Genomic DNA, 18,479 nt, shown 5'->3' with positions numbered 1-18,479 from the left:
ATTGACCTGATGATAATACACAGTAGCACTCCTGAATATTGTATAAAAGTGATGGCTGTAATAATTTGTGTATTAATTCATCAGTGGGTTTATACAACCATACCTCCCGTCTCTTACACTGGGTCTGTAGTGAGTTATTGGTTAGTCCAGCAGTGAAGACTGATAGTGACTGCTTAGATACATGCCACAGGTGCAAGTGATTCCATGTTGTGTTGGAATTGTTTATACAATAACTGAGACACAACCAGTCAAACAATGATAATGATACTCTCCTCAGACACAGTGAGTGGTTGTTGATGGATTGTGCTAATACTTGACATAATGTTGTGTTCTGTGACTCATACAGGAGTTGAAGAAGGAGAATGGGAACATTGTCAAAATCATCAGATCTGATATGATGAGCACTAATTCTAATCTCAGGATTCTGATAGAAGTAGGAGAGATGACAAGTCTCAATTCCAAACAATGGTTTCCTCTTACACTGTAAGTCAAGTTGTTGTTTATTAAAATACTGTTGATAGCTCTCATGTTCAAGGTGAGTTAGACCTGCCACAAACCTCAGACACATTCGAAAGTGATCATCTTCAAAGTGATCCTTAAACACTTCCTCTCTCTTCTTCTCATGCTTAGCTATCCACCATGCAGCTAGAAATTCCTGTATACTCAAGTGAAGGAACTGATACTTCTCCTCATCATAATCTGTGAATGTTGTCATCAATCCAAGATAGTCTTCCTTGACTGCCTCACTCAGTGACTGTAGTTGATGTGAAGAGAATGTCATTGTTGTATTAGCCAGGTTAGTATAAGCTAATTGACACATCTCTTGTAAAAGTTTAGCTAATTGTGATGGTAATGAAGAAAGACTACCTAAAGTATGTGGGTTAATGTCATGTCTTTTAACATGTCTTCTGATAGTTTGTAGGATAAAGTTCTCATAGAGTTGAGTGAGTGTTGTTGGTAAGTGTCCTCCTTCCTTACAATAAACTAAGATGACCATAGAACAGACTAGTGGTACATAACACAATGATTGGACATCATGTCGTACTTTAAGATCATTAATGAGTTTCACTGCTAGTTGTGAGTCCTTACTGCTTTGAGTAGTTGTGAAAAGTTCAAAATTTTTATCATCTTGTCTTTTCTTATCAATGAGTTCTTGTGCAAGTTTTGTATCTTTTTGAAGTGTTTGTATAATTACTGTTGATATTTTTTGCTCAGAAAACCCAATGACCTGAACATGTCTACTGAGAGTATCCATTTTCAAAAGTGAAGAGGAGGCATAGCTACGAGAGGTAACAATTACTGAACTTTTGTTTAACTGCTTTCTATGAATGATACTAGTAGCTAATGAAGACTGTCCGAGTTGTTCACTTAGTTCATCCCAACCATCAAAGATTATCAGTAATCCTTCTCCATTCCTCTTCTCAAACCATTCAGCTACCATGGGAACTTCATAACATCTGTACTCAAACAGGTCAGCTAGTGTAGTAGCTGTAGCTATCTTGCTATTCCTTAAAGGACAGTAAAGTACCAAGTCATACTGTTGGTGTACAAGTGGTCCATTAGACCACATATTTAACAGTTTACGACAGAGTGTGGTCTTGCCAATACCAGGAGGACCGTCTATTACTACTCTGAGAGACAGAGAACTATCTGTGGGTTGGAGGACATCTTCAACACTTATCTCTTTGTTTTCAGTTAGTTTAACTGTTTTATCAACTTGTCCTCTTAGCATATGCCAAGCTGATTCTGCTTGTGTGCTGGAGTCTTGTTTTTCTACTAGTGCTAGTCTTCCAAAGAAATCTTTTCCAATTCTTGGTGGCCAGTCTGTAGCAACAATAGGTTGGTGTTTGTAGTGTTGTCTCATATTGTCAGCATATCCTTGAACATCATCAGGTATTGAACTAATGGGTTTAGCTACATCAGACTGACCTATTGATCAAGATACATAAAAACAATGTATACACATTAAATAATTTATTACCTCTTATATTAGTAACTGGTGTATTGGATATATCATCAACTGTTGATGGTAGTACAGTATGTGAACTGACATTATCAGGTATAGACTGACCTAATGTATTGAGATATAATGACTATATTGATCACTGATAATGTACACACACACACTCACCTAACTGGTGTAATATAGAGGTAGCAATATCTGTTAGTGTACGATGTTGTTGGTTTATTAATACATGACATATATCAATAAGATACTGCTCTGGATTAAGAGAGGATTCCAACTGTCGTTGTATCACAGACACTAATTGACTTGATTTCCTATAATCAGATATTCCTGTTACTGTTTGTATATTCTCTTTAGTATCCAGTGGTATCAGTCCTTCAGCATACAGTGCATCAGTTACTCTGTAAAGGTTAGTAGTAATAGCATCAGTGAGTTTAACAGAATGAGTCCTTAATATATCCTTTGGATTATCTGCAGTAGTGTATCAGTTAATGAGTGTTGTATTAAGTGTATGTTTACCTGTTATAGGACCAGGATTGAGTTCAACATCTCCTGATAAGAGGAGGAGGAGAAGTGAAACCAAATAGTAGATCAGGTCAGAGCTACTCCCAATAGTAGCTATAAACAAGACTAATGACTGGAGGCAGTGGATCATAACAGTAACAGTAATTATACCTATTGTAAATACACTGTATGATAATATTATATACTGTTAGTTTGTTTACCAGTTGGAGGAATGAAATTGAGCTTCATATATCTTAATAAAGATAAAAGAAGAGAAACAATAAGAGACAGAGCTGCTGGCAGTTTAGATGTCTTCTCTCCTGATGTAGTACTGCCTGACTTGCTGTCTACTGCAGCTTTGAATGAGTGAGAGTGGTGGCCATTAGCTGGTCTACTGGAGGCAGCTTGACAGTAGTTCCACAGTCCAATACTTGCTCTCCATTGAGAGACATCAATCATCTTGTACTATAGTATGGAGGACAATGAGAGAGAATTAGGTAACTTAAGGTGTAGCTATTTCAGAGATCACTTACACCACAATAAAGAAAGAAGGACTTTATAAAAGGAATTGAAGAGAAGATCCTTTCTAGTACTGCAAAGTAAGAGTAACCTTCACTAGTTAATCAAAGGAACAAGCTTTCCCTGTAAACTGAAATGGAGCAGTAGAGATGTACTACATGAACCAGTGTATAAAGGATGGGTGTATCAGTGTATGTGTGTGGTATATAGGACCTCATGAAAATAGTTACTGGAACAAACCAATAACACTGAATATCATTAAAATATCTTATTACTGATGAGGGTGGATTGGGGCTACTTAATGTAAACTACAACTTGCAAAGAATCAGCTCAATTTGAGCATGAAGTTTGCTTCAAATAATAATTTATAAATCACATAATTAGTATACCTTATGCATCATTAGCTAAAGATTGACTATTATCATAATAATTATTATTGTACAGTGTATATAATGCTTCCTTCAGTTCCTGTATATTCCATTCCTTCATTCCTGATACTGGTACCAGAGGTAGACCCAGTCCTGGACTATCATTAATAAACTCCAGTACACTCTCCTCCCCTCCCTCCAGGTCAACCTTATTGATAACTACCAGCTTCACTTTATCCACTAGTCCTTCTTTATACAGCTCTAGTTCATCCTGCAGTATCTGATACTGAGCTGTCAATGGTAATACTTCATTAGCATTCAGCTTCCCTTTACCATACAGTGAGGGTGAGTTATGACTGCTATTAACTGGTTCAGTAGTTGTTGCAGTTTCTAACTCACTTCTTTCTACATTAGTACAAGCTCCTTCAAGTCTTCCTTCTTCTTCATTGTTTTGTGATTGTAAATGGTTGTCAGTCTCTCCTGGTTCTCTCTCTCTTATATTGAGTACAATGACTAGTATACTGCACCTCTCAATGTGTCGGAGGAAGGCGTGGCCTAGTCCGTAGTTACGATGAGCACCTGGTAACAACCCAGGAATATCAGCAACTAAAAACATAAAATTAAGAGAAATTAATATGAACCCATTGTACTATTCAGTGTTCTTATAATGCTTGGTTCTGACTAATGATAGTTTGAAGATCCATTGCCATATTAACACACACACACAATAAAACATAGGCTATACATGTACATGTCACACCACTAACTGGCTATCTGTTCCTCATACTGGTTCCAGTCCATTATCCCAATGTGAGGGTTGAGGGTTGTGAATGCATAGTCAGCAACTTTGGGTTTAGCTCGAGACAGCACACGAAGGAGTGTTGATTTACCAGCATTAGGAAACCCTACCTGATGAGTAATAAATAAATAAATAAATTGGTAAATATTGTGTTCAGTAAATTTAGTAAAGGATCTTTGAAATGCTAAATTAAATTGACACATTATTACTTTAGTAAAGCTACAATTAAAAGAATACATACCAGTCCAATGTCAGCTATTGTCTTTAATTCCAGTTCAATGATCAGTTCATCTCCATCAGTACCTTCAGTGTACTGGTATGGGACTGTATTAGTAGGCGTGGCATAAGAGGTGTTACCAGCCCCGCCCACTCCTCCTCTAGCAGCTGTATAGGTATCACCATCAGACATTAGATCATAAAGGACTTCACCATTGGAACTGATAACAGTACCAACAGGAACCTAATGATAACAAGAAAATTAGTATAACTACATGAATATGTATCAGGAAATGTAATTTTAGTAATAAAAATTTGTGGTGATTTCGGAGCCATTTTTTGGAAAAAACCATGGGCTATAGCCTTGGGTAATTTCGGATTTTTGGCATTTTCTTAAAATGGCCGTAAATTGAAAAATTGAAGTCAGAATCACCTCAAACTTTCTACACAGCATAAGGGCATCAATATGTATCAGAAAATGTAATAAAAATTTGGGATGATTTCGGCGCCATTTTTTTGGAAAAAACCATGGGCTATAGCCTTGGGTATTTTTAAGATTTTTAGCATTTTCTTAAAATGGCTGTAACTTGAAAAATTGAAGTCAGAATCACCTCAAACTTTCTACACAACATAAGGGCATCAATATGTATCAGAAAATATAATAAAAATTTGGGGTGATTTCGGAGCCATTTTTTGGAAAAAACCATGGGCTATAGCCTTGGGTATTTTCGAATTTTTGGCATTTTCTTGAAATGGCCGTAACTTGAAAAATTGAAGTCGGAATCACCTCAAACTTTCTACACAGCATATGTACATCAATATGTATCAGGAAATGCAATAAAAATTTGGGTTGATTTCGGAGCCATTTTTTGGAAAAAACCATGGGCTATATAGCCTTGGGTATATTTCAAATTTTGGGCGTTTTCTTAAAATGACCATAACTTGAAAAATTGAAGTCGGAATCAGCTCAAATTTTCTACACAGCATAAGGACAAGTATACGTACATAATCTATAGCCCATTGCTCATTAATAGCTAATTAATATTAAAATTACTTTTATTATTTTATCGGCTCCATTCTTCCCATGGCAGTCCCAGTTCTTCCCGTCCCCTCCTCTCTCTCCTTTATAATGATGTCTAACGTCCCTCAGTGTCTTCACTCTACTGCTAGCCATGAACCCTACACTCCCACCATCTCCTCCATTACCTCCACTGGGACCTCCGAATTCTACATGAGCCTCTCTATTTAATGCACACCATTATTAATTAGTGGGTGGAGCTTGTTGCAACGTACGTACTTTCTGAAACAGATACAGCCGGTCCCTCCACTACCACCTGTCACTTTGAGCCTCTTCCAATCAATAAATCTGGACTATTAATTTTAAAAAGAATAATTATTTTATTTATATTTAACGTAACGCCAGCCCCTCCCATTTTCTCTATTTCAGCCCCACCCTCTTTCAGCTACACTGTACCGAATGTACATACACCAACAAACAAACAACAAAAGGTGTAAACATAAAAACAATCATCTATTATTATCATTTTACCTTATTGTTGGTATATTTATTCCTCTTACTCCAGTCTCTACTGGCCTCCCGTAGTCTCCTGGTTAGGATGTTGTGTCTCCCTCCATTAGTCAATAAACACACACTGGTACTCCCCACTCGTGAATACATGCTTCCCTCTCTTCCTCCACCTCTCACTAGCAGCAGTAGGCGTGTCCCTCTGGTTGTTATTCTCTACTGCAGACACTGCACTCAGTGATGCTGGCTTTATCTTAGCCTTTTAGAAAAGAATAGACCTCATATATTGTGCATTTAAAGATTTTGCAAGTTATAGAAAGACTAGCAAGCAAGAAAAAGTTAGTTTTTAACATCAAGCTATCTTGTAACTTTATCTCCCACGCATTTTATCAACAGGTCAATATGCTGCACGAGCTATGCCTGATCCTGCTCTTAATGGCGGGGTACTGCTCTACAGTGCAGGCTCAATCTCTTCGCTTTCTCTCTCCTCAGCCTTTCACTGCTTATGTACCAAGCGGGGCCAGTCCTGGTAGACGAGCTTATCAAGTATATGCTGCAGGAACCAACGGGACACTGTCTTACTCTATAGTGGAGTCAGATTCAGCTAATCCTAGTCTATTCTCCATTAACAATGGAACAGGACTGATAACTAACACAGCTCCTTACCCTTCCACTCCTAACCAATACAGTATAACAGTACAGGCTAGTTTGAGTGGCTACAGTCTCAGTAGTAACCTAACTATCATAGTGCTGCCATCGTTCGATGCAACACCAAGGTTTGAGAGGACAAGCTATGTTACAAGTATAACAGAAAATGGTCTCTCTCCTTTCTCTCTCTTAACCACTCAAGCATTCTCTCTCTCCACTACTAACAATATTGTATACACTATAGTCAGTGGTAATATGGGAGGAGTGTTCAGTATATCTTCTACTACTGGTATCATCACCGTCACTAATCCTTTAGACAGGGAAACGCATCCACAGTATCTACTGACAGTCCGTTATATTGATGATGTGGGTTCTATTGATACTCAGGTACAGGTACTAGTGACTGATGTGAACGACAATGGACCAGTTTTCAATAACAGTTACTATTATTACACTATTGAAGAAGGAGTAGCTTTTGGTCGACCTGTTGGTTCAGTTTCAGCCACTGATCCTGATAATGGACTGAATGGAACTGTCTCTTATTCTCTCTCTGGTCCCAACAGCAATAAGTTCAGTGTTTCAAGTGATGGTCAGGTATCAACAGCTGCTGTACTAAACTATGAAGAACTCGTCCAGTTCTCCCTCACAGTCACAGCGTCTGATAACGGAGACCCACCTCAGTCCTCTACTGCTGCTCTAGTGATACAACTCAACAATACTGATGACGAGTGTCCTTCATTCTCAGGATCAGTGTATGTTAAAGACGTACCTTATGACTTCACGTCTCCTCCCGTCATTGGGGACCACATACTAACAATAGAAGCATATGATCCTGATAATATTGGGGGCGTGTCCTACTCCCTGATATCGGGTAATGATGAAGGAGTGTTCCAACTGGACTCGGTCTCAGGTAATATCAGTATAGCCAGGAATGAGGAGGCCATTAGAGGACAGTATGTGCTGATAGTTGCTGCCTCTGATGCCAGCTGTGTTAATATCAGTCGGGCTCAGGTTGAGATTGGTATTGGATCAGCTAATGAACACAGTCCAACTTTTGATGAATCAACCTGTACTGCTAGTCTAACAGAAAATCCGCCTAATGGTACTTTTGTGACGCAAGTGGTTGCTATGGACGATGATTTCGGAGCCAATGGCCGAATAACCTACGACATATTACCAAATATTGGAGACTTTGAACTGTTTGAGGTGAACCCATCCACTGGGGTCATCACGACGACACAAGAGAGCCGAAACTATGACCGAGAGTCTCGCTCAAGGTTTCAAGTGGGTATCACGGCCACTGATGGAGGGTACAGACAAGACTTCTGCATATTAACGATCAACCTACTGGACGAGAACGATAATGAACCAATATTTGACCTATCAGAATACAGCACTAATATCGGGGACACACCCATTAACGGCTCTTACATAATACAGGTACAGGCACAGGATATGGACTTTGGTTCTAACGGTGAGATACTCTACACTTTAAACAACACCAGCTCCGGTAACTGCCCATTCCTCATTGACCAATTCACTGGTACCATCACCGTCAGCAGTAGTGTACTGACCACCTCTAACTGTGTACTTAATATAACAGCTAGTGATCAGGGACTGGTCCCTAGACACAGCTCAGTGATTGTTAATATAACCATACTCCATGACGGCAAGGTACCTGTATTCTCCTCCAGCAGTTACAATGTGACTATACCTGAGGACTACTCCTCCTCTAAAGCAGTTATCAATGTCACTGCTAGTGTTTCTGGTAACTCATTCATCTCCTATCATCTCATCAATGGGCTTGAGTATCACACCAACAGCTTAGGAAACTTCAGGATATTCCCCTCCAGCGGTGAGATAAGAATTGAGTCCAATAAACCGATAGACTACGAGCGCCTGTACCCTGGACCCTACTCCTTCAGGCTACAGGTAACGGCCAGTGCTGCTAATGTATTCAGCTCTACAACAGTCACTGTACATGTGACTGATGTCAATGATAACTTCCCTACCTTCCCTGATACTGACGGTGACCCCAGTACTCCTCCTAGCATCACCTTTAATGTGGTGGAGGGGCAACCCCCAGGGCCCGTGGGTATCGTCAAGGCAACAGATAACGACACAGGGATTAATGGAGTCATTGAGTATGGGCTAAGAAGTGCAGTGCCTTCAAACTCTAATTTCAGTGTTGATCAGAATGGGACGGTATACTCCCTCGCTACAGGACTAGATGCTGAAGCTGTCTCCATGAATTACATGTTAACGATTGGTGCCTTTAATCCTGGGGTACCTAATCAAGAAGGTATCATTCACGTATTCATTGCAATAGAAGATATTAATGATAACAGACCAGTCTTTACTCAGTCAGTGTATAATATATTACTTAATGAGACTCAGCTAGTACCTCATTTAGCTTTGGAGTTAACTGCTAATGATCCTGACAGGAATGATCAGGGTAGACTAGTGTACGCCATCTTGTCTGGTAATACTGAAGCAACTTTCCAATTGAGGAATAATGCTGGTAAAGGAGAGCTGTATCTAAGACGTAGCCTTGACTATGAGAGGTATACCCAGTACAGTCTCTCAGTACAGGTCAGTGATGGTATCTACACTGATACTGCTACTGTCAGTGTACTAGTGATCAATGTTGATGATGAACCACCTATATTCAGTCAATCACTGTACACTGCTAGTGTAGTGGAGAGCTCACCTATCGGTACTGTAGTGTTAACTGTTAACGCAACTGATCTTGATTCTAACATGATCCAATACGAGCTGAAAGGTTTAGCAGAAGGACGGTTCTCCATTGATAATAACGGAGTGATCAGGATCAGTGGAGGGATAGACCGTGAGGAGTTCCTACCAAGTGAAGAGATAGTGTTCCTAGTTTTTGCCTATGGAGGGTCACTATCAACAGCTGATATCAGTATTCATATTGATGATATTAATGACTATTATCCTCAGTTCCTCTTCGCCCCATTCTACGGTACAGCCCCTGAGAACACACCCCCTGGACCCCAAGGACTGTACATCACTACAGTAAGAGCAGTTGATCTTGATAAAGAGGAGAATGGGACACTGACCTATTCACTAGTGACTAGGGAACAGGATGGGTTCAGTATAGACCCAGTGACCGGGGTCATTATCGCTAACAGGACCTTCGACCGGGAGACGACCAGGTTCTTTCAACTGGTAACCATGGCAACTGATAACGGAGGTGCAATACAGCTCTCGTCAACAGTAGAAGTGATAGTAGAGATCAGTGACCATAATGACAACCAGCCCTCATGGGTCTACCCATACATGTATGCTAGGGTCTATGAGAATGAAGCATTAGGCCATGTAGTGATACAACTACCAGCCACTGATCCTGATAATGGAGTCAATGCTACTATATTCTTCACATTGATCAGTGGGAATGATGATAATAAGTTTAACCTCACAGCTAGTACAGGTGAGGTAAGGGTAGCAGGGTCTTTAGACTATGAGAACTTGGCCGAGAGAAGGTACCTCCTGTACTTCAGTATAATGGACGGAGGGAGTCCACCTTTGAGTAGTCCTAATGTGGGGGAACTGGAGATACATGTGCTTGATGATAACGACCATTCACCATTGTTTGATACTCATTATTCTACCATTGTACTACCTGAGGATACTCCAATTAATGCCCACCTCATAACCCTCACTGCTACTGATACTGATCAAGGTACTAACAGTTTATTGAGTTATGGGATCAGTGATGGTGATTCAAATCATGATTTCAATCTGATATCTCACTCAAATGGCTCAGTAACACTGATACTAGCTAGAGCCCTTGATTTTGAAAGTAGGCCTAACTACACTTTATCACTAACAGTAACAGACCATGGCTACCCTCCATTAACAGACAGAGCCATCATTAACATCACACTAACTGATGTTAATGATGAACACCCATTATTCAGTAGTGATCATTTCACTGGCTCTATAGCAGAGAATATGAACACTCTACCAGTATCACTGCTGTACACTGGAGCTACTGATCCTGACTCTGATGAAATACCTGGAGGACTGATTGATAGGTATGAGCTGGTATGGAGTGATGATACTAATAATAACTTCAATTACAATAATGGCTGGTTGACTGTAGTACAGTCACTGGACAGAGAGACCAAAGCCCAGTATCACTTTATAGTACAAGCCGTTGATAATGATCCTATCTCTCCTCTTAGCAGTACAGCAACCATCACTGTTACTGTATTGGATGTGAACGATCACCCATCACAAAATGGAGGACAGTTACAGGTTCTAATTAGAGCACAGGACGTCCGCTTCCCTGCCCAAGAGCTAGGACTAGTCTATTTCATTGATTCTGATGATAATGACACATTCACTGCCTGCAGTATAGTATCAGGTGACAATCACCTGTTCAACATTCACTCCAGCAACTGCTCCCTCTACTCTACAGTGTCTGATTTCCCTGCTGGAGTATCTTATGGGGTTGAGGTACGTGGTCATGATGGGGTTCATGATTTTGTAATGACAACAGTTTCAATAATAATGCACAACGTTAGTGTAGTCCCTCCAGTGAGCTCACTGATCAGTATCACTCTGAATGTATCAGGGGATCAATATCTGGATCAATTCAGATCAAGTATTGTTAACGTGATCAGTGATACAGTATCAGTTCAATCAACATCATTGAATATACTAACAGTACAACAGGGTCACCATGATCCAGATAATACTGTTGATCTTTTATTTGCTGTTATGAGCAGCAATGGCGTCTTCATGGACCCAACTTACATCATTAATAAACTATACCTGGAGCGGTCCAGTATTTATTCCAATCTATTATATTCTCTTCCAGTGGATGCGTGTATTAATGAACCATGTGCTAATCTCGGCCAGTGTACCACTATACTCTCCATTAGCACTAACCATACTTCAAGATTAGCCTCCAAGTGGTACATCCTCTTCAACCCATTGACCAGTGTCACCTACCAGTGTACCTGTCTACTGGGTACGACCGGCGACCACTGTGAGGTTAATTACGATGATTGCTATAGCAACCCGTGTCAATATGGCGGTACATGTACTGATGGTATTCAGGACTATACATGTACCTGTCCGGAGGGTACAGCTGGTAAAGACTGCAGTATCAATAATGATGAGTGTGCCAGTAGCCCTTGTATCAATGGGGGTACCTGTACTAACGGGTTTAATAGACATGAGTGTATCTGTCCTGTTGGTTACTATGGTGATCGTTGTGAATATGCTTATTTCATTCCGTCTTCATTCTGTGACTCCTCCCCTTGTCTCAATAATGGAACCTGCAGTAATGGAAGGGATTCCTTCACTTGTGTCTGTAGCTCTGATTTCATTGGTCGATTCTGTGAACAGTCGGCCCAGTTCCAGGGAGGTTGTTCCAACAATCCTTGTTATAATGGATCAACCTGTACAGAGACAACTAACGGGTATACATGTACATGTTCCGTTGGATTCACAGGCCCTAACTGTCGGTTCCCTCTTAATAACTGTGAGCTGGAATACTGTAGAAATGGCGGTACTTGTGAAAGAGGATTGTATGGAGCTTACAACTGCCTCTGTCCATTTGGTTATGGTGGACAGTACTGTACTGAACTATTATCACTCTGTCATTCATCTCCTTGTCTTAATGGTGGCACTTGTATTGGTAACACCTCCTCTTATACATGTACATGTACCCGCGGGTATTACGGAGATACCTGTCAGTATCCCATAGTTCCAACTGATCTCTGTACTACACTTTCTCCCTGTAACTCCACATCAGTCTGTAGTCCAGGGTCTGGTAACTATACTTGTGTCTGTACTGATGGCTCAGGTGGTGATGATTGTTCATTAACGTTACCTTCTCCTTCTCCCTGTGATTCTAACCCTTGTCTTCATGGCGGCCAGTGTACCAATAACGGTCCACTGTCCTTCCAGTGTACCTGCCCTGTGGGGTACACTGGCTCAAACTGTCAGGATGACATTAACGAGTGTTCCCCTAACCCTTGCTCCAATAATGGCGTCTGTTATAACGGGTTCGGGAGCTACATATGCACCTGTACCACAGGATTCACTGGCCGGGAGTGTCAGATACAGTGTCCTGCTGGTCATGATGGAGAGAACTGTGAAATTAACATCAACTACTGTCGACCTGATTCCTGCAGTAATGGAGGCTCCTGTATAGAGACTGATGACGGATATACCTGTACATGCCCACCATCTTACACAGGGCCTGACTGTACTCTGGCTAATGATTGTAATGTTAATTCATGCACTAACAGTGGGCAGTGTACTAATGACACTGCTAGTGGGTTTAGGTGTACATGTAGAGATGAAGAGATGAGAGATGATCATTGTAGACTGAATACTGTTAGTTTTAATGGAGATCAGTCTACTCCTAGTTATAGAGCTTATGGATCCATTGATTTCAGGTCAAGCGGTGATATCCAGTTTGATTTCTCAACTCAGTCAAGTAATGGAGTGTTACTGTTCAACACACAGCATCAGGGAGGGATCAGTGCTGATTTCATATCAGTGGAGATCAGTGGCAGGATCCTATTAATTAAATATTCATTAGGAGGTGCTGATAATATTAATAATGTCAGTATATTATCAACTTCAGTGAGTGTGGCTGATGGACACTGGCACACACTACTCATTAATATAAGAGGAAACGTAAGTATACTCTAGTAATCTATCAGTATATTCTAGTAATCTACCAGTATATTCTAGTAATCTACCAGTATATTCTAGTAATTTATCAGTATACATGTATTTTAGTAATCTATCAGTAATGTACATGCACATATGTATTTGCATTTCATATTACATGTAGTTAATAATTAATTTTTATAACGTACCTCTTTATTTATTATTTCTTTATCCCATTATTATTATTCATTATTGTATCTCCAGTCACTAGTAGCTACACTGGACTATTGTATTCAACTAATGAACACTCACTCATCACTCGACTGTACTGCTAGCATCACTGCTAACACCAACTACAGGTAATGAAGTAAATGAACAATAAACAATAATAATAATAATTGTTGCACTTACATGTACATGCAATAGTAAACTTCATCATTATATTCCATTATTCTCTCCCTCTCCCTCCAGTTCCCTAGAGTTAGGGTTACCCCTGTGGTTAGGAGGAGTCCCAGTATCAGCTCCACTACTACCAGCTGGAGGGATCAACGCCTGTATTAGGAACCTACTGATGGACGGAGTAAAGATTGACCTGGGGGGCCACGTGGAGGAGATGAACAGTCAAAATGGATGCCCTCAAGTATACACTAATGAGAGGAGAGAGAGAGAGAGAGAGAGAGAGGGAGGGAGGGAGGGAGGGAAGGAGGGAGGGAGAGAGAAAGCATTATTATTATTATTATTATCATTGTCCATTAGATATACAATTCTTGTGATGGTATTACCTGTAATGAAGGCTCCTGTACCCCACTGTGGTATGATTATATCTGTATCTGCCCTCACAGAATAACTGGAAGAAACTGTACACAAGGTACTGTTCACATACCATATGGTAACAATAATCTGTTACTATTTATAGAAGCACAGGGACTCACTTTTAATGGTCGCTCGTTGCTATGGTACAGTCTGGTGGTTGCCAGGGGAGGGAGGACTCGACGACAGACCACACCTACTCAGTCCCTGTCTAATTACAGGGAGAGTGTGTCACTCTGGTTCAGGACTGAAGAGAATAATGGAGTACTGTTTATAATAGGAAGAATCACTGGGGAACACCTGATGATCAAAGTAAGTATAAGTATAATAATAATAATAATAATAATGATAATAATGATAATAATAATAATAATAATGATAATAATGTTATATGCAGCATAAGAACATGTATATGTATCAGGAAATGTAATAAAAATGAAGAATTCTCACCTTTTTATTTTTGGCAAAATTTTTACTATTTCTTTTATTCTATTTTTAGTTACAGGACGGTAGGTTACATCACTCCATTAATCTGGGATCAGTAACTGATACCTTCACTACTGCCTCCACTCATCATGATGGTCGCTGGCATCACATCAACATATCACGAGTCGGACTGATATCTCAAATCAATATCGATGATACCAGAATCAACTTAACACACTCTGGACCTGAAATCACTCTAGAGTACTCGTCCAATCAGATTTACTTCAGCGGGAACCTCCTTAGCAACCAAACGGTAACCGATGGTTACACAGGTTGTATCCAGGACGTGCGTCTTGACCACACCCCTCTACCAGTTGCCGATAGCAACCAATACGCATCAGTGACATATATTGGCGATACTCCTGAATCAGGTTGTAGGGTTGGGCCATGTTACCCTAATCCATGTAATACAGGTACATGTACAGAGACGACTCATAACACGTTCCTGTGTACATGTAATGGGCGGAGCCAGACCTCTCCCTGTGACACGCCCAACTCCAACAATACCATAATAGGAATAGCGGTCGCCGTGGCGATATTAATATTCATTAGCGTCCTCATTGCAGTACTGGTGATAGGACTGCTCATAATATCCAAATATGGTAAAAGGAAGAAGAAATATTCACTGAGTGATACAGTCCTTGGAAGGGGCGGGGTCGGGCGGAGCAACGAACATATTGAGATACACGCTAACCTCTATGCTTATGATGAGGAGGGAGGAGAACAAGATACCAGTGTTAATAATGGTAACCATGACAACACGATGGATCACAGTCCGATTGTTAACGAGGGCCGATACTCACCGTCAATGTCTACCCTGGAGAGGAATAGGGACTATGATATACCACGGAGCAGGAAACAATTCACTCCGTCCTCACTAAAGAAAATGAGAGAGAATAATCCACCTCCGGTCCCGCCCCACTCCGAGACTCCGCCCACAGGAACGACCCCTCCTGTACGAGGGACACCTTCCTTAAAAGGACGTGGTGACTCCGCCCACAGCACCCCGCCCGTACATCACTTACTCCATCCAGTACAGGAGACTCCGCCCGTTACAATAATGCCGTCACCTCATCTACCAATAAAAGAGGAGGGAACAAAGGAGCAACCAATAGCCGTGGATACTCCCCCTCTACCACTAGCTAAACCCACTACCAGTGTCAGTGATAGGGTTACCTCTGAACTAAGGACTAAAGGGATCCTACCACTGATAGTTAACCAACCAGAGCGGGCCAGTACTCCTGATATAGATCGGTTCATTGAAGATAAAGTGAACAATGCCAACAATACAGTACAGGACATTGACTCATTGAGAGAATACTCTGATGAAGGGATTGAGATTAATGATGGAGGCAGTCTCAGTGATATTAGTCAGGTTTCTTTTGAACTATACACTTTCCAGCAGCTAAGAGAGGCTGGTGATCCTTTCACTAACGTTGCTGATATACTGGAACCAGTTTATGATGAGGAGGAGAGTGAAGAAGACTCTGATACTAGTACTGAAGGGGGCGGGGACTAACTAATTAATTAGATCTATAATTTTTACTAATTAATATTCATGATGTGCTTTATAAATTTTACTTGCAAAAGCAAATTTTTTAGAAATAAGAATTTTAATTTTAAAATTTGCTTGAATCAGAATTAGGGTGTGGCTCAATAGTTACAAGCCCCGCCCATAAATGTCTGCTCCAGGTAGAAATGTATCTTACACCAAACCACAAGAACCATCCTTTCTGAGAGCCTTTAAGGAAAAGTATGAACAAGAAAATGATATATAATATTTTAAATTGAGAACTAAAACCAAGAATATGATTATTATTATTATTATTATATTATTAGTATTGTTGTTGTTTGTTGTTGTTGTTTATCCCAGGGTTGGTTACAAAGATAAGGAAGTCACTGTTGAGACTAAGAAAGAGAAGCAGGTTGATACCACTGGAGGGGCGGAGCGTTACCGTGACGATGAGGAACCAGTGGTTGTTAAAGGGAGTGGGGTCACTGAAGAGGAGTATCAGCAATACCTGACAGAGAAGGAGAAAGGTAGTCTGGATGAGTTAATATTAACTTGAATGAACAGTACAGGCCTACGATAATTAATGTACATGTAGCCAAGGCTTCTTATAGAGAAGAGGAAATTGTCTAATCTTGAATTTACTGTACATGTATGTCTTCAATAAAATGGTTGTACTGTGTTATATTATGGAGCAGTTGTACAAGGAACTCGGTCCAGAATAGCTGGAATATTTCTCCCTTTTCAACCATTGCTACATGTAGTTTTTATTATAATCCTACACTGTAGCTAAGCAACGTGTTCATTGAATACATTCTATTGTGTAGAGAAAGAGAAGATGATGACTGCTCAAGATGGAGAGAGAAGGACAGACAAAGGAGGAGAGAGAAGAGATGATAGAGTAGAAGAGGAGACAGGATCAGGTGATACTGATGGCAGTGCTGGCAGTGCTGGTGGTAGGATAATGTTTAAAAGACCAACTAAAAGAACCAGCTCTGAAGCAACTGCTGCTGGCGGTGGAATAACAGCAACAACAAAAAATAAAAGAACAAACAATACTGCTGCTAATAATAATAAGAAACATAAACAACAACAAGACGAAAGAACAACAACTGTTAAGAATACTAATTTATTATCCTTTGATGATGAAGAAGATGATTAATTAATAATAATTATTATTATTATTTTACATAATGCATTATGTGAATGAAATGGTTGTTAATTAATTAGTGGGATTATTAATTTGAATAGTTAGACCATGAAGACCTTTAATCTCATCACCTAACGCCTGGAAATTATAAAAATAATATTAATTTTAATTGACAATTATAATTATTATTACTTCATTCACAATCTTGTGTTGTTCAATAGTTTTCTTTCCTTTAAAGATCTCTCCGTCAATAATAATACGATACATTGAGCCACACCCACCTAAGAATGGTAACCATGGCAACATATGCACACCATAACCATGGTAACCTACTCACCTGAAATATCGTTAACTTGCAGGTAGGTTGGGTTTAATTTATCGTGTAATAGTGAGGTGATCCTTCTCTCACCATCAGTGGAATCACCACTGCTACTGAATAATGATATCTGATACTAGCAATAATAATAACAATAATAACCACAATAATAATAATAATAAATAGTAGATACATTACATACCTTGTTTATTAGTCTGTAGTTTGTGTTTGTTAATATTCTTCTCATTAAACTCATTTTTATTTGCTGAAAGGAAAAGTAGGTGTGGTTGATGAGAGATAATGATTAGTTAGTTAACTATTAACAAAATAACTGCTTACTTGCCCACGTGTAAAAACGTGGCTTGTGATAGTGACAACAGCCTTACAACACTGTTGCAACAATCATGGAGTTAGAGCCCAGGTCTATCTCTACAACAGTTCTATGCTAACCCTGAAATAACTTGAAACTGAAAGTGAGTTGTGTTGATTTTTGTCTGAAAGTTTGTTTTTTAATGTTATTATGAACAAAACTAATGACTACAGCAGCAAAATAAAACTAAAATAATATCAACAACTCGCTAAATCCAAAGTAGTATAGGGGCAAAGCAAATTAATAAGCAGTTTTTATACTAATGATATTGTTCTCAGCCAGTGACACTAGTTAACAAACTAACTACAATACCAACAAAACCAAAGGCAATAGACAAATAAGCAATGTTCAAGTTAAAAGTTATACTGGCACACATTATACGGAACCTGAAGCTAAACTTCCTCCTCTTCATAGAGCCAACGAATTCTGGTATTACACCTTCAGGGAGATTAGTAAACTTATCTTCATCACTAATCTGCTGCATAACACGCTTCCTTGTCCTGGTGACACCAGCAGCCCTGAGACATGGATAAACTAGTAAGAAACCTTGTACCAGACTATACATGAATAGGAATATTATCTGAATTGAGTTAAAGTCTACTCCATGCTCTACATGTGGTACAGGGGATCCT

The 18,479-nt window shown here is 39.8% G+C and overlaps 4 protein-coding genes across 4 annotated transcripts; 2 read left to right on the top strand and 2 right to left on the bottom strand.

The window, feature by feature from the left end:
• Nucleotides 1-3,353: 3,353 nt before the first annotated feature.
• Nucleotides 3,354-6,136, bottom strand: LOC100635708 (GTPase Obg-like). Its single transcript, XM_020002236.1, has 6 exons — nt 5,922-6,136; nt 5,670-5,743; nt 5,427-5,613; nt 4,398-4,616; nt 4,125-4,266; nt 3,354-3,963 (listed from the first exon to the last, which is right to left on the bottom strand). Exons 1-6 carry the CDS (start codon nt 6,048-6,050, stop codon nt 3,380-3,382), a joined length of 1,335 nt encoding a protein of 444 aa, XP_019857795.1. The 5' UTR covers nt 6,051-6,136; the 3' UTR covers nt 3,354-3,379.
• Nucleotides 6,137-6,288: 152 nt separating this feature from the next.
• Nucleotides 6,289-16,110, top strand: LOC100635582 (protocadherin Fat 4-like). Its single transcript, XM_011408514.2, has 6 exons — nt 6,289-13,229; nt 13,470-13,564; nt 13,677-13,845; nt 13,962-14,073; nt 14,122-14,327; nt 14,515-16,110. The coding sequence occupies exons 1-6, from the start codon at nt 6,300-6,302 to the stop codon at nt 16,018-16,020; spliced, it is 9,018 nt and encodes a 3,005-aa protein (XP_011406816.2). The 5' UTR covers nt 6,289-6,299; the 3' UTR covers nt 16,021-16,110.
• Nucleotides 16,111-16,141: 31 nt separating this feature from the next.
• On the top strand, nt 16,142-17,283 carry LOC100635328 (uncharacterized protein KIAA1143 homolog). The gene is made up of 3 exons (XM_003389780.2): nt 16,142-16,254; nt 16,375-16,541; nt 16,839-17,283. Exons 1-3 carry the CDS (start codon nt 16,181-16,183, stop codon nt 17,171-17,173), a joined length of 576 nt encoding a protein of 191 aa, XP_003389828.1. The 5' UTR covers nt 16,142-16,180; the 3' UTR covers nt 17,174-17,283.
• Nucleotides 16,993-17,785, bottom strand: LOC100635456 (uncharacterized bolA-like protein C4B3.11c). The gene is made up of 4 exons (XM_003389781.2): nt 17,680-17,785; nt 17,499-17,613; nt 17,354-17,442; nt 16,993-17,299 (listed from the first exon to the last, which is right to left on the bottom strand). The coding sequence occupies exons 1-4, from the start codon at nt 17,731-17,733 to the stop codon at nt 17,234-17,236; spliced, it is 324 nt and encodes a 107-aa protein (XP_003389829.1). The 5' UTR covers nt 17,734-17,785; the 3' UTR covers nt 16,993-17,233.
• Nucleotides 17,786-18,479: the final 694 nt, after the last annotated feature.

Source organism: Amphimedon queenslandica, unplaced genomic scaffold, assembly GCF_000090795.2.
Source record: "Amphimedon queenslandica unplaced genomic scaffold, v1.1 AMPQUscaffold_12955, whole genome shotgun sequence".
Lineage (NCBI taxonomy): Eukaryota > Metazoa > Porifera > Demospongiae > Haplosclerida > Niphatidae > Amphimedon > Amphimedon queenslandica.
Note: the sequence above shows the minus strand (reverse complement) of the source record. Positions and strands in the feature narration are given on the sequence as shown.